Source organism: Oncorhynchus tshawytscha, linkage group LG03 (assembly GCF_018296145.1).
Source record: "Oncorhynchus tshawytscha isolate Ot180627B linkage group LG03, Otsh_v2.0, whole genome shotgun sequence".
NCBI lineage: Eukaryota > Metazoa > Chordata > Actinopteri > Salmoniformes > Salmonidae > Oncorhynchus > Oncorhynchus tshawytscha.
The window spans coordinates 30,776,197-30,789,642 of NC_056431.1; the positions used below are offsets into that span (position 1 = coordinate 30,776,197).

The following is a 13,446-nucleotide window of genomic DNA, read 5'->3' on the forward strand; positions in this document are numbered from 1 at the left end:
CTTTCCTGCATACCTCTATTGAGATGGTTTGTGTCATGCTTGGAGTTGGTCAGTAAATACTGTATATAGTCAAAAAGTAATTCTGACTATTCAGTTAGGCCATGACATGTGATCTCACAGTAGAGAGTGGAAAATTAAGAGTAAAATCAACACAATAAAAAAGTCTCAATTCCAACCTTCATTTTCCCATTTATGTGAAGTGAAACAATGTTATTTGAAGTGTTACAGGTACTGCTTGTGCTGTGACAGACAGAAACTACCAGGTTTCTCTGTCTTCATGGAAGGTCAACATCGCAAGACAAAGTCTATGTTGCCAGTTTAAAATGTCATTTGGCAGGCCACAAAAAAATAACTGAAAAAAAAAACCAGCAGGTCATCTTTTTACAAAATGAACAGTCTGATTTGTTTAATCTCTTGTCTTTTTAGCTTTCCAGTGAAAATCAAATTAAAGTCTTTCTCCCTTTATCCTAATTTATCCCTCTGTCCTGACAGCTCCTACTCCACTTTCTCAAGCATTTGCGCCTGCACACGTTTCCGCACGTAGAAGGCAGTGAGAGCGCCACTGTGTCGTGGGCCAGGTTGCCGTGGAGACGCTCGTAGAGGGGCCTCCGCTCAATGTAGTCTATGCGTGTTGCCTCGATCTGCACCAGGGTGCACAGCACCAGGAACATGTGGAAGTTCTGGTGGCCCTGGCCAATGAAGTCACATCGCCCGGGCAGCCAGCACTCTGGGTGGGGACAGGCAAAGAAGTAGGTGCTCACCAGGAAAAAGAGTACCTGGTAGCGGTGGTAAGCCACAGCCTGGTTGGAGCAGCCCCCTCCTGCTGGTGGCAGCTGTAGATGCGGTGCAGCACTGGGCTGATGTCCAGGCAGTAGGCCAGGCCTGAGGGAACCACCTGGAGGGCAAACTTGGGCAGCCTCGGGCTGGCATACTTGCCATAGCAGCAGCCAAAGCACGAGAACCAGGCCAGGAACGCTGCGGTGGGCAGGAAGATCCCTCGCACCCGGGCGTGCCAGCCCTCCTCGATGGCGTAGTAAAAGTGGGCAAGGGCGCTGCCATACTGGTAGATGGCCACGCCCACATAGTCCAGGAAGTAGGTGTAGTGGGAGAGCTTGGACTTGGCGTTGAGCAGGTGGGCCAGGGCACTGAACAACAAGTAGGTGAAGGCTGAGAGGAGGACGATAAACGGGCTGGGCGTGGGGGTCACGGTGGAAATCCACTGTCTCGGACAGCTCCTGGCACTTGACCAGGATGATGAAGGCGGCCAGCAGGTGGGTCCAAACGTTGAGTGCCTCGTTGTGCCTCTGGAAGAGGGTGAGGAAGTAGTAGCGCCAGCTGTGGTCCGGCTGCCTGTAGCCTCCAATGATGTGAGGCTCACGGAACACCCAGGGCACGTCATGGGCCTTCACGGTGCAGGGCAGAGTAGGGAAGGCCGACTCGAGCAGCTGAGAAATCTGACGCAACGGTTGAGCATTGATGAACAGGCGACCAATCTGCTCCATCACCACAGTCGCCATGGCAAACTAGACACGTGAGATGAGAGCAGAGAATGAGTTCACAGTCAGTCAATAACATCTATCTGGGCATGAGCTATCATTTCTGATGAGGATTTAGACTCTAATCCATATGCATTAGGTCTATGTGTGTTGCATGATATTACAATGCTTAGATTTTTGGGCTTTGGTTTAGTAATGGGGATGGGTGGAGGGGTAGATTAGCTTCTTAGATTATTTCATTTAACAGATATCTTTATAATGTCTACATCGGAAACAAAGCAGTGTACTTTTATTCTCTCGAATATGTGCAATTTAACAGTTTTATATGACGTACTTTCGATCTGAATTATTTTGGACATCAAAGCAATGTTGAGGATATCCTATTTGAGTCAGAAAAGGATACTCATATGATAGGTAAGATATAGCCTTCAAAACCTTGCAGAGAGCCTATCCAACTGACAATCCCTTTGAAAAAATATATAAAATATTGGAACCAAGACATACAAATAACTGATATTGGCATAAGATGGAAGTGTTGGAACATAAATAACAAAATGACAGATTCCAAAAATCTACGCTTAATCAAGTTTAAACTAATACATAGAACGTAGTATACAAGAGACAAAATACACAAATTCTACAGCACAATGGTAGAGTCATGTCTTAAATGTAAAACAAACAATTACTGTCAAGGATTTCCTCCTCTTCTTCCGAAGAGGAGAGGCGAAACGGATCAGAGGACCAATATGCGGCGTGGTAAGTGTCCATGGTTCTTTTAATATGTAAATGTACACATGAACACTACAAAACAATAAACATGGAACGTGTGAAACCCTAAACAGTCCTATCTGGTGCAAAGACAGAGACAGGAACAATCACCCACAAACACACAGTGAAACCCAGGCTACCTAAGTATGATTCTCAATCAGAGACAACTAATGACACCTGCCTCTGATTGAGAACCATACTAGGCCGAAACATAGAAAACCCCAAATCATAGAAAATCACACATAGACTGCCCACCCAACTCACGCCCTGACCATACTAACTAAATACAAAACACAGGAAATAAAGGTCAGAACGTGACAATTACTCAATAATTCATGCCTTCTGGGAGTGCTATGAAGTACAAAAGATATGGGAGGAGTTAGAAAGTTGGCTATCAGAAGTTTTACAATGTAAGTTTAATTTTAATCCATCTATCTAACATATTTCAAGACATGGTATATGAGGGTGAAGTGAGATATCCGATGGGTTGGATCATTATTTTCTCGTCAATAATTTTGAGGGGGAAAAAATACTTAAAAACTGGAAATCAAATGGTCTTCCATCAATAGATTAATCAAATGCATTATTCTTAAAATGTTGAAAAAATGTGGCCTAATGATAGAAATAAAATACAACAATTTGAAGCCATATGGCATAAAGTATTACAAGCCCTAGAAATACCAAAATGATGACAAATAAGAAAGTATGTTGAGAACAAACAAAGATGGGTATGGAAACTGTAGGAACAGTTTGAGTTTGAGCAAGTATGATGTCATTAATGTTTGTTGAAATCTAAGTACAGTACCAAGCAAAAGTTTGAACACACCTACTCATTCAAGGGTTTTTCTTTATTTTTACCATTTTCTACATTGTAGAATAATAGTGAAGACATCAAAACTATGAAATAACACATGGAATCATGTAGTAAACAAAAATGGTTTAACAAATCAAAACATATGTTTCACGTTTTAGGTAAGACCCAGATGCAGACAGTGTCAAAGTAACAAACGTTTATTACTAGTACAGGGGCAGGCAAAATGACAGGTAGGCAGAGGTCAGTAATCCAAATAGGGTACAAAAGGTCCAGAACGGCAGGCAGTCTCAGGGTCACAGTAGGCAGGGGTCAATATTCCAGTGTGGTGTGGCAAGGTACAGAACAGCAGGCAGTCTCATGGTCAGGGCAGGCAGAATGGTCAAAACCGGGAAAAACTAGAAAACAGGAACTAGAACAGACAGGAGAAAGGGGAAAAACACTGGTAGGTTTCACAAAACAAATTGGCAACAGACAAACAGAGAACACAGGTATAAATACCCTGGGGATAATGGGGAAGATTGTAGACACCCGGAGGGGGGTGGTGACAAGCACAAAGACAGGTGAAACAGATCAGGGTGTGACAATATTTTATATTTGAGATTCTTCAAAGTAGCCACCTTTTGCCTTAATGACAAAAGCTTTACAACTTTGCACACTCGTGGCATTCTCTCAACAAGCTTCATGAGGTAGTCGCCTGGAATGCATTTCAATTAAAAGGTGTGCCTTGTTAATTTCTTGAATTTATTTCCTTCTTAATGTGTTTGAGCCGATCAGTTGTGTTGTGACAAGGTAGGCTTGGAATAAAGAAATAGCACTATTTGGTAAAAGACCAAGTCCATAATATGGCAGTTCAAATAAGAAAAGAGAAATGACAGTCCATCAATACTTTAAGAAACGAAGGTCAGTCAATACGGAACATTTCAAAAACGTTCTCTTCAAGTGCAGTCGCAAAAACCGATATGATGAAATTGGCTCTCATGAGGACCTCCACAGGAACGGAAGACCCAGAGTTACCTATGCTGCAGAGGATAAGTTCATTAGAGTTACCAGCCTCCGAAATCGGCAATTACCTGCACCTCAGATTGCAGCCTGTAAAAATGCTTCAAGAGTTCAAGTAGCAGATACATCTCAACATCAACTATTCAGAGGCGACTGCGTGAATCAGGCCTTCATGGTCAAATTGCTGCAAAGAAACCACTGCTAAAATGACACCAATAAGAAAAAGAGAATTGCTTGGGCCAAGAAACACGAGCAATGGACATTAGACCGGTGGAAATCTGTCCTTCGGTCTGATGAGTCCTAATTTGAGATTTCTGGTTCCAACCTCCGTATCTTTGTGAGACACACAGTAGGTGAACGGATGAAGGTTCCCACCGTGAAGCATGGAGGAGGTGTGATGGTGTGGGGGTGCTTTGCTGGTGACACTGTCTGTAATTTATTTAGAATTCAAGGCACACTTAACCAGCATGGCTACTACAGCATTCTGCAGGGTTACGCCATCCCATCTGGTTTGCACTTAGTCCCACTATCATTTATTTTTCAACAGGACAATGGCCCAAAACACACCTCCAGACTATGTAAGTGTCACGCCCTGACCTTAGAGAGCCTTTTTTATTCTCTATTTGGTTAGGTCAGGGTGCGACTTGGGTGGGAAAATCTATGTGTACTATTTCTTTGCTGTCTATCGTTGTCTCTGATTGGGGATCATAGTCAGTCAGCCTGTTTTCCACCTGCGTTTGTGGGATCTTGTTTATGTACTGTTGCTTTCCAGCACTACAACACTTCCAGCATTACGTTCGTTTATCTTTTTTTTCTTTTTTGGTGTCATCAATAAAAGAAAGAAGTACGCTTACCACCCTGCGCCTTGGTCTCCATCTCTAAACAACCGTAACAGTAAGGGCTATTTTACCAATATGGAGAGTGATGGAGTGCTGTATCAGATAACCTGGCCTCCACAATCACCCGACCCCAACTCATTTGAGATGGTTTGGGATGCGTTGGACTGCAGAGTGAAGGAAAAGCAGCCAACAAGTGCTGAGCATATGTTGGAACTCATTCAAGACTGTTGGAAATGCATTCCAGCTAACTACATCATGAAGCTAGTTGAGAGAATACCAAGAGTGTGTAAAACTGTCATCAAGGCAAAGGGTGGCTACTTAGAAGAATATAAAATATAAAAACACTTTTTTGTTAACTACATGATTCCATATGAGTTATTTCATAGTTTTAATGTCTTCACTATTATTCTACAATGTAAAAAATAGTCTAAATAAAGAAAAACCCTTCAATGAGTAGGTCTGTCCAAACTTTTGATTGGTACTGTATGTCTGAGTTGGTGTTTTTTGTCATTTTTCTTTATGTTGAAGGTTGGGCATTAAGTCCCAGCCAATGTAATGTCTAGTTTAGTGGATCTATTTCTGAAATGTTAAGTTGTCTATTGTCTTTTGTCTATGTCTATTGTCTAAAATAAAATCTTACAAAAAAGTATAAGGCTACTAATGTATATTTGCATTGTCAGCAGCACAAAGATGTAAATTCTGGAGCCTAGGCCTACACACGGGGTGCATATTAATAGTCTTCAGTAAATTAAACAGCTTCCTCAAACTCCCAATTGCTACTTAATTTGCATTTATTTAAAAACGCAGGGCAAGCGAAAGAATGCCTATGCTACTGAGAATTGTATTCCACTTGTGCACTCCTCCCATGGCCATGTCAGAGTTGAAAAAGGTAAGGGGACAAGAAGAGGGGGCCACGTAAATGATTGAGTGCTAAGCAAAAATTGTATCATAGAGCGATCGTTGAATGGGAAGAGAATCATGTGACATATTCCCCATCCTGCCGGTCTCCACCCTCCGATTTTTACATTGGTTGCATGCATAGCTGTCTTTAAAATATTCATAGGTGAAGAATTGCTCGAGTATAAACGAATCCAGAAGCTTTGAGACTGTGGAACGATATTCTAATGTCAATTATTTAGTCAAGGCATCCAACAGTGAGGCCTATTTTAGCCTACTAGCTAACAATCGATAATTGCATGGAAACGGCTGATCAATATGTTATCCTAATTATCGACATATAAACACAAATTCGGTATTTATGGAAAAAGACATTCGAATTAAGCCGACACGTGATCAGGGATGGGTAAACTGCATGTGAAATAGGCTTCAATTTCCCATGCTAACAGCTGCTCTATTACATGTTATACGACATTTACTAAAACAGAGCCTTCTATACAAATGCACATGATTAAAATGGTCTATCGGCATGCACATTGACATTTTATGCGACCATGTTCTGGTGTGGCCATCAGTGCTGAAAACCATAAGAAATAAAGAAATAAGAAATAAACCTACCTGAAAAAGGCAAACGCAGTATCAGTGCAAAACCTTGAATAGTGAATCCTTTGGATTATTCATTAATACATCAAATATGAATAACATTGTTTCATCAATAAAATTACTAAAGTTGGATTATTCTTGTGCGGGTGGAGCGCCTGTCGGCTTGATATATATATTTATTTTAACAAGACGCTATCCGTCGTCAAAGCGCCACGAGGCTTTGACGAGCAGATGTTCTAACCAATCAGCGGTCAGATATGGTGTAGGTTCCTGTCTTTTCACTAGATTCTCACCAATAGCGTAGATCTTATTTGACTGCACACTGTCAGGGAATGAAATGCAGTGTCTGCTCTGAAAATGAAGAAACACCCACTCCCCATAAATTATGTACTTGTTTTACTGATTTGAAAGTCTACTGGAGAGGTTCCTGCCCTGCCCTGGCCTGGCCTGGCCTGCCCTGCCTTGCCTGCGGGTCGGCAGGTAGCCTAGAGGTTAGAGTGTTGGGCCAGTAACCAAAAGGTTGCTAGATCGAATCCCAGAGCTGATAAGGTAAAAATCTGTCATTTGGCCCCTGAACAAGGCAGCCAAATGACAGATAGGGTAGAATGCACTGTTACTACTAGGCTGTCATTGTAAGTAGGAATTTGTTCTTAACTGACTTGCCTAGTTAAATAAAGGTATAAAGGATCACATTCTCCCTCCTCCCACGCTGGGGGTAGCATTGACAATGTGTCTTTGTATGAAACACTGTGGATGTGTCTGTGAAAGGCTTGCAGTGTATATACTCAGTCAGACCCAACCAAGACTTTCAATACAATTCGCAGAGGTGTCTCAGCTATCTCCCCCTGGCAATACCGCCTGCTGAGACCCCAATACAAAAATGTTATTGTACAATTAGATAAAGTGCACATAAATGTGCACAGCCTACTATCATACGGTGGATATCTTTCTCAGACTTAACAGGTGTCTCTAAAACAATATAGGCAAGAGCCAGACCAGAAATGTCACACAAGATGAACACATTCTGTTTGCAATTTGAACATGTTCCATGCCTGGTATGTGACTTGGTAACCTGTTTCCAATACATTTCAAATGTATTTAGGAACAAAAAATGCACTCCAAACTAGCTTTTCGGGTGTTTGTTTAAGCAAAGATAGGGTAGAATGCATATTTAGCATATTAAAAATCTATGTGTTACAATTGTGTAATTATTGTATTTCCACACATTTGTTTCATGTACATTTCCCGTGGGAGGGGGCCCTTGTTGATGAATGGTCCAGTACCTCATCATCGTTGCTTTTTATATTACTCTAGAAATGTATGGCTTATTTTAGAACTTGCTCAAAGTGCAGGTCATTTCATATTTGTTGAAGCACAGATGAGATGGGACAAATATTAAAATGTGTTTTGTTGCTTGGAAGGACTTATACCGTAATATCTGTTGTTTATCACATCTGCCGATACCTTCTTAGTATAACATTAATGATTAACATGACATGAATGACATAGCTTATATAGAGGTGCTATAGAGGTGAGGTAGGTGAACTATAAAAAGACCAGAACATGATGTCCAAGAATGGAGGCTGACCACAGAGACTTCTCTAAATAAAATGTATTCAGCCTCCTGAGGTTGAAGAGATGTTCATCACCATGCTGGCATTGTGGAGGGACCATCTGTGGCCATATCAGCAGTAGGCTACATACCAGCACTCGGTTTTTAACCGTTAGCACCTAATTCAACCAAATTTTAGGCCTGATCTGCAAACCTCTCGGTTCTAATAGAATATGGCATTTGTAGGTACACTTAATCAGTGAAACAATTCAAAACACAATATGTTCATTTAATTGTTTATAATGATAAAACAATATTACTCATATGCCCAAAGAACACTGTCTATACACTGCCAAAATGTGTAAAAGAGAAATTTCATTTTCCAGCTACTGTTGCTCTACATTATAGTTTTGCGCTATTACCACTAGGTGGCAGTAGAGTCAAAGGAATGACTTGCCTTTTTTTAATGTAGCAATTCATTATATTTACCAGTACCACTATCAAGGCCTTATATCACAAAATATATGCATTGAATAAAAGGAAAATCAAAATAATAAATTATGATAACAAGTAAACAAACATGGCAATTAGCTCTATCCAATCTTTAGGTAAAATATGAAGATAACATCATTGAAATACTGAGGGTGATACTATTCATCCACAATGCTACATCTACTATGCTGTGGGATCCATTTGAAAATGACTATCAAATTTGCATGACGAAATATGAATTACCAAAATGGAAATACTAGTGTAGTCTAGTTGTGCACCAATACAGAAGGTGTAGGTAACTGAGTCTGCAACCCAAAAGCCACAAATTAAGACCATTAATAATCCTTAAGGAGTCCATTGACGCATCCGTGGGTCAATCTAAGTAACATAATATAAAAATCCCCATCAAAATCCGTCAATTTAAGATAGAGATCAGTTGTTTTTTGCATGGGCTGCGTTAATATTCACCGCATCCCCCTGTATGTATAGACTGATATCCCCCGTGCTTCTACACCTGCATTGCTTGCTGTTTGGGGTTTTAGGCTGGGTTTCTGTACAGCACTTTGAGATATCAGCTGATGTACGAAGGGCTATATAAATAAATTTGATTTGATATGTAGGCCTTCCGCACCTGCGGTGGAGGAGCTAGTGTTCGTCAGACCATGAGACATCCCGAAAATCGTCTTCTCACAAAAACGTATGTAGCGTCTGCAAACTATTATGATCACTCTATGGAAATGGTAGACTCTCACGTACACGATGGTGTTCCCAATTTTGCTCTACGCCCCCCACTGGACTCGTCACGGGACTCTTCTGAATGTAAACCATACCATGTATGAATGTGTTATTCAAAGTGTTTCTATAGACTATAGTAGTAAAGGACAAATTAAATATTAAATTAAAAAAATCCAAATAGCTAAATGATCCATGGTATGACCATCTTTAAAACAATTTAATATGTTAGCCATTGTGGTGGGTAGGGTACTAAGCTAAGACTTTTAGAGGTTTTGAAGAACAATTGCAACTTTATTAAGCTCAGATAACCGCAGTTTTACAAGGTACAAGGATTTACTTACATTACGCAATTCACAATGTTAAGGACCAATGTCTAACAGTGGCATGCTTCCTTATAGGTAAAAACACTGCTTATTTCAAAGGTCATAAGCTACAATACACAAATCTACTGGAGGTGGGGGAAGAAATACTTACACATCCACAACAAAAGCAACAATGGACAGCCTAACTAATCCTAACAAGGTGAACAAAACTATAACACTGTCAATGAACAGAACAAAAAGATATGTTTTTTTTTATTATTACAAAAGAAAATCAGTTCTCCCCCTCTGGTTTTGTTTCCTTGGCCTTTCGTACCTCCTCAAGCTTCTTATCCTAAAATGAATTTAAAAAAACATAAATCACATTAGTTCAACTGATAGTATAACTTTGAACAGTGTGCATGGCATTTCAACCAACATCCCATTTCCATAACCTGTGCCTTTCAATTTGAAATTCTCTCAAGTTCAGAATTGCAGAAAATTACATCAAGATGTCAGGCAAAAATGGCAGGCTGAGCAGTGAGGCCAACCTTCTCTTTGAATTTCTCATTGAGAGCTGCCATTCGTGCCGTGCGATTCTCTTTGTTGGCTTCCATCTTCTGATTGAGCTTCTCCTCTGCTGTCTTACTGAAGTTGTTGTTCTCCTCCATGGCTTTCTTCAGAACTTCCTTCTCATGCTCTCTCTTCTCAGCTAAGTGCTTCAGCACTTCTGCTTCATGACTCTGATCAAATTAGAAAATCAAAGTCACACAGGAAGTAGGCTAGTGGGACCAAACCTGAGCTAGAAAATAATAAAATATAAATGAACTAAACCTGTAAGGTGGATGCGGCTGTTAAGGGAATTTTTATCAATAATGACTAATTATGTGTACATTTCAATCAGGACTGACTAATCAGAATACTATTATGTTACTGTATATGTATGAATTTTCTTTTAATCCTAGTACTGAATATAATGTGTGTAAATATAATCAAGAATTAGAACAATGACTGTCTGTTCCTTGGTAGAAATAAATTAACTATATCTCCAGACTGGCTAGAATGCTTATCTACACAGGCTGGACTTGGCTCTAGACTGATGTGGGAAGGCTTGAGAACTATACAGCCTTTCTACCAGTGTCAAGAAGAGACGGAACATTTAGAAAAAGCTGATGTCATTTTCAGTTTATAATCTGTTGCAAAATGTATCATGAGCAGTACTCTCGTGAATAAACGCTGCTGGTTGACTTTAAGACTGGGCTCTGTCCATTTTATACAAAATAAGAGTCATACAAATTCTTATGAATTGACAGAGTGTTTAATTTTAATTGGGTATTAAAACAGAGGAATTTAATTCCTGCAACAGCGGCTCCATTTCCTGATACTTATTTGTGTATATCTGACTGTAGGTACCTTGCGTCTCTCCTCTGCAGCCTCCAGTTTCTTCTGGATTTCCTCTAGGGACATCTCCTTCTTCTCCTTTGGGGGAGGTAGTGGGATTTCACCCTTGGCATCGGGGGCCAAGATTACCTCAAACGCTTGACCTGAAGCACGCTTGTCCAACTCCTTGACCAGGATCTCTGTGAAAATAGGGAATCCATCAATGTTGATACAAGTAGGTATCAAACTGATAATAGCATAGCACCTAAACAATATGATAGTGAAGCTAATTGCATAAAAGTGACTCCAAAATGACACAAGACATTATTTACCATTAATTTATATTGGGCACTAAACAACAAAAAAGGTGTAACTGTCCCAATATGTTTGGGCTCATTGTAATAGTGTAATAAAGGCCTATCATGTTAACACTTACCTCCAGAGGACGCCATTTCAGCAGAGTACTGAGGGTTGCTCTGCCTGGGAGGAAAAATACAGACAAAGCCATAGGTTTAATGACAGAAAGACAATACATCAAAAGATGCATCCATGCACTAATCAGGAATGAACAGAAACACGGATTGATACAAGCAATGACAACTATTGATTCTGAAGGTGGAGAGCCATATGTGCCTAGTAAGAATTCAATTGGGGGTATTGCTGTCTATAAGATGACCGTTGGAGATGGATCACTTGTATTCATGTTTAGACATGTAGCATGAATATTAGCGATACAGCAAATGATTGAGAATAGATTTCACAGTACCCTTACTGCACCTGTTCAAAACAACAGCTGGCAAATGTTTAAAATAGTTTTTCGGTTTTGGGGCGGCAGGGTAGCCTAGTGGTTAGAGCGTTGGACTAGTAACCGAAAGGTTGCAAGTTCGAATCCCCGAGCTGACAAGGTACAAATCTGTCGTTCTGCCCCTGAACAGGCAGTTAACCCACTGTTCCTAGGCAGTCATTGAAAATAAGCATTTGTTCTTAACTGACTTGCCTAGTAAAATAAAAGGTTAAAAAAAATAAAAATAAAAACATTTCAATGGAGACAAAAAGGGTGTGGACATGAAGCCCTTCCCATCCTTGTTTATCAGGAACAAATACCAGAGCATAAATTAAGTTACTAAATTAGAATTTATTCTACCTTGCCATTGTCATGGTAATATGTCAGCAGAGAACGTTTTCTTTCCCGGAATTGGATTTGATTATTGCACGAAGACAATAAAGGGAGCACCATTGGAAATACAGGTCAGAGAACAATATGAACTTAGCTAGCTAGGTGTGGTCTGAATTGACAGTCAGATTGGAGAACATTCAAATTCAATCATTGCATTTATTGAGTTAAAGCCTATTCCTAGCTAAAGGCAGAGGCGTTCCTACACTAAGACCAGCTTCAAAACAAGACACCAACACTAACAAAGACTGAATTACAAACGACCAACAGTAATCTATTCATGTCGATGACAGCATGGCAGATTTCAATTTCATAAAAACTAAAAACACAATTATGAATCAATTACATTATTTAAGATTTTACAATATCACACATTGACTTTACATAGCTAGACAAATACCACCGACAATGATATCCATCTCAACCCACCTGCAAATTGCACGAATAGCAAACTGGTGCTGAGGAGACAATGGACTCGGCTACACTGTCAGCTCAGCAGGGGCACAGACACTGGCAGACAACCTGAATATATTAGCTAGCTAGCTACTGCAGACTGAAACCCCTCTTCACATGTAAGTTAAAGCACAGCAATTTGTCCATAGTGGTTGTCGAAAGTCAATGTTTAATCGTCGATTGACGACATAGGAATTGAGAAAAAGCGCAGACCGAGGCACAGTGTGATCACTCCCACCTAGTCTCCATCCCCAGAGTCATGCGCTGCGTCGCTGGCTAACGTTAACCATCTGAACAGCTATTAACTATGTTCAAGGCAGCTAGCTTACATTATAGGATGCTCAATTGCCATACATTTGTAATGACAACGAAGTTACTTACCCCAAAAAGGACAAATATCACTGAAAGCGTAATGATTGCCATCAATATATCTCCAATTATTACCGTTAAAAGCATTTTTAAACCTACCTTCAAATGCTGAAAAGGTGGTGTGGTCGCGCCTTCTTCACTGCCTGCCTCAGCACCGTTCCGCAACAACAATAAGGATCGAAGCACTAAAGTTAACTCGTCACATCTCGTTCTCTACTCCCATTGGTCCTAATCGTCCAATCAATAATGTCGATTTAGCGTGCATTCGTAGATTACTTTTGGCGGTCTACTCCGATTTCCAAACCGCTCACGTTTGAGTGTACCAGAGCACAGAGTAACTGATGAATTTACGAACGCGCAACACCGTTGAATATGACAGGTGTCACTAAAGGTTGGCAGAAAATGGAATTCAATTGTTGCTAGCAGCACAGTTAGTCACTAACGCTCTAGATAGCATGAACACAGCCTAACTAGCTCCGCCAGGGCGAGTAAAATGTTCAGAGTTGAGGTATTCTCTCATTTGTGTCTGGAAGTAACAAGCAAGCCAGGCAACTTTAGCCAGTTAGCTTGGGCGGG

At 40.5% G+C, this 13,446-nt stretch overlaps 1 protein-coding gene, 1 long non-coding RNA gene and 1 pseudogene across 3 annotated transcripts; all 3 read right to left on the bottom strand.

Annotated features, from left to right (window-relative positions):
- Positions 1-228: 228 nt before the first annotated feature.
- On the bottom strand, positions 229-1,517 carry LOC112224021 (annotated as a pseudogene).
- Positions 1,518-3,259: 1,742 nt separating this feature from the next.
- Positions 3,260-6,583, bottom strand: LOC121844274. The gene is made up of 2 exons (XR_006081932.1): positions 6,432-6,583; positions 3,260-3,487 (listed from the first exon to the last, which is right to left on the bottom strand). It is a non-coding gene; the product is annotated as an uncharacterized LOC121844274 (long non-coding RNA).
- A 2,882-nt stretch (positions 6,584-9,465) lies between these two features.
- LOC112234302 (stathmin) lies at positions 9,466-13,446 on the bottom strand. Of its 2 annotated transcripts, none has more exons than XM_024402371.2 (5): positions 12,970-13,446; positions 11,311-11,354; positions 10,908-11,074; positions 10,046-10,237; positions 9,466-9,849 (listed from the first exon to the last, which is right to left on the bottom strand). In XM_024402371.2, exons 2-5 carry the CDS (start codon positions 11,324-11,326, stop codon positions 9,790-9,792), a joined length of 435 nt encoding a protein of 144 aa, XP_024258139.1. In that variant the 5' UTR covers positions 11,327-11,354; positions 12,970-13,446; the 3' UTR covers positions 9,466-9,789. The 2 variants fall into 2 exon arrangements, with proteins under 2 accessions (XP_024258139.1, XP_024258145.1); XM_024402377.2 differs by lacking the exon at positions 12,970-13,446 and adding an exon at positions 12,478-12,763.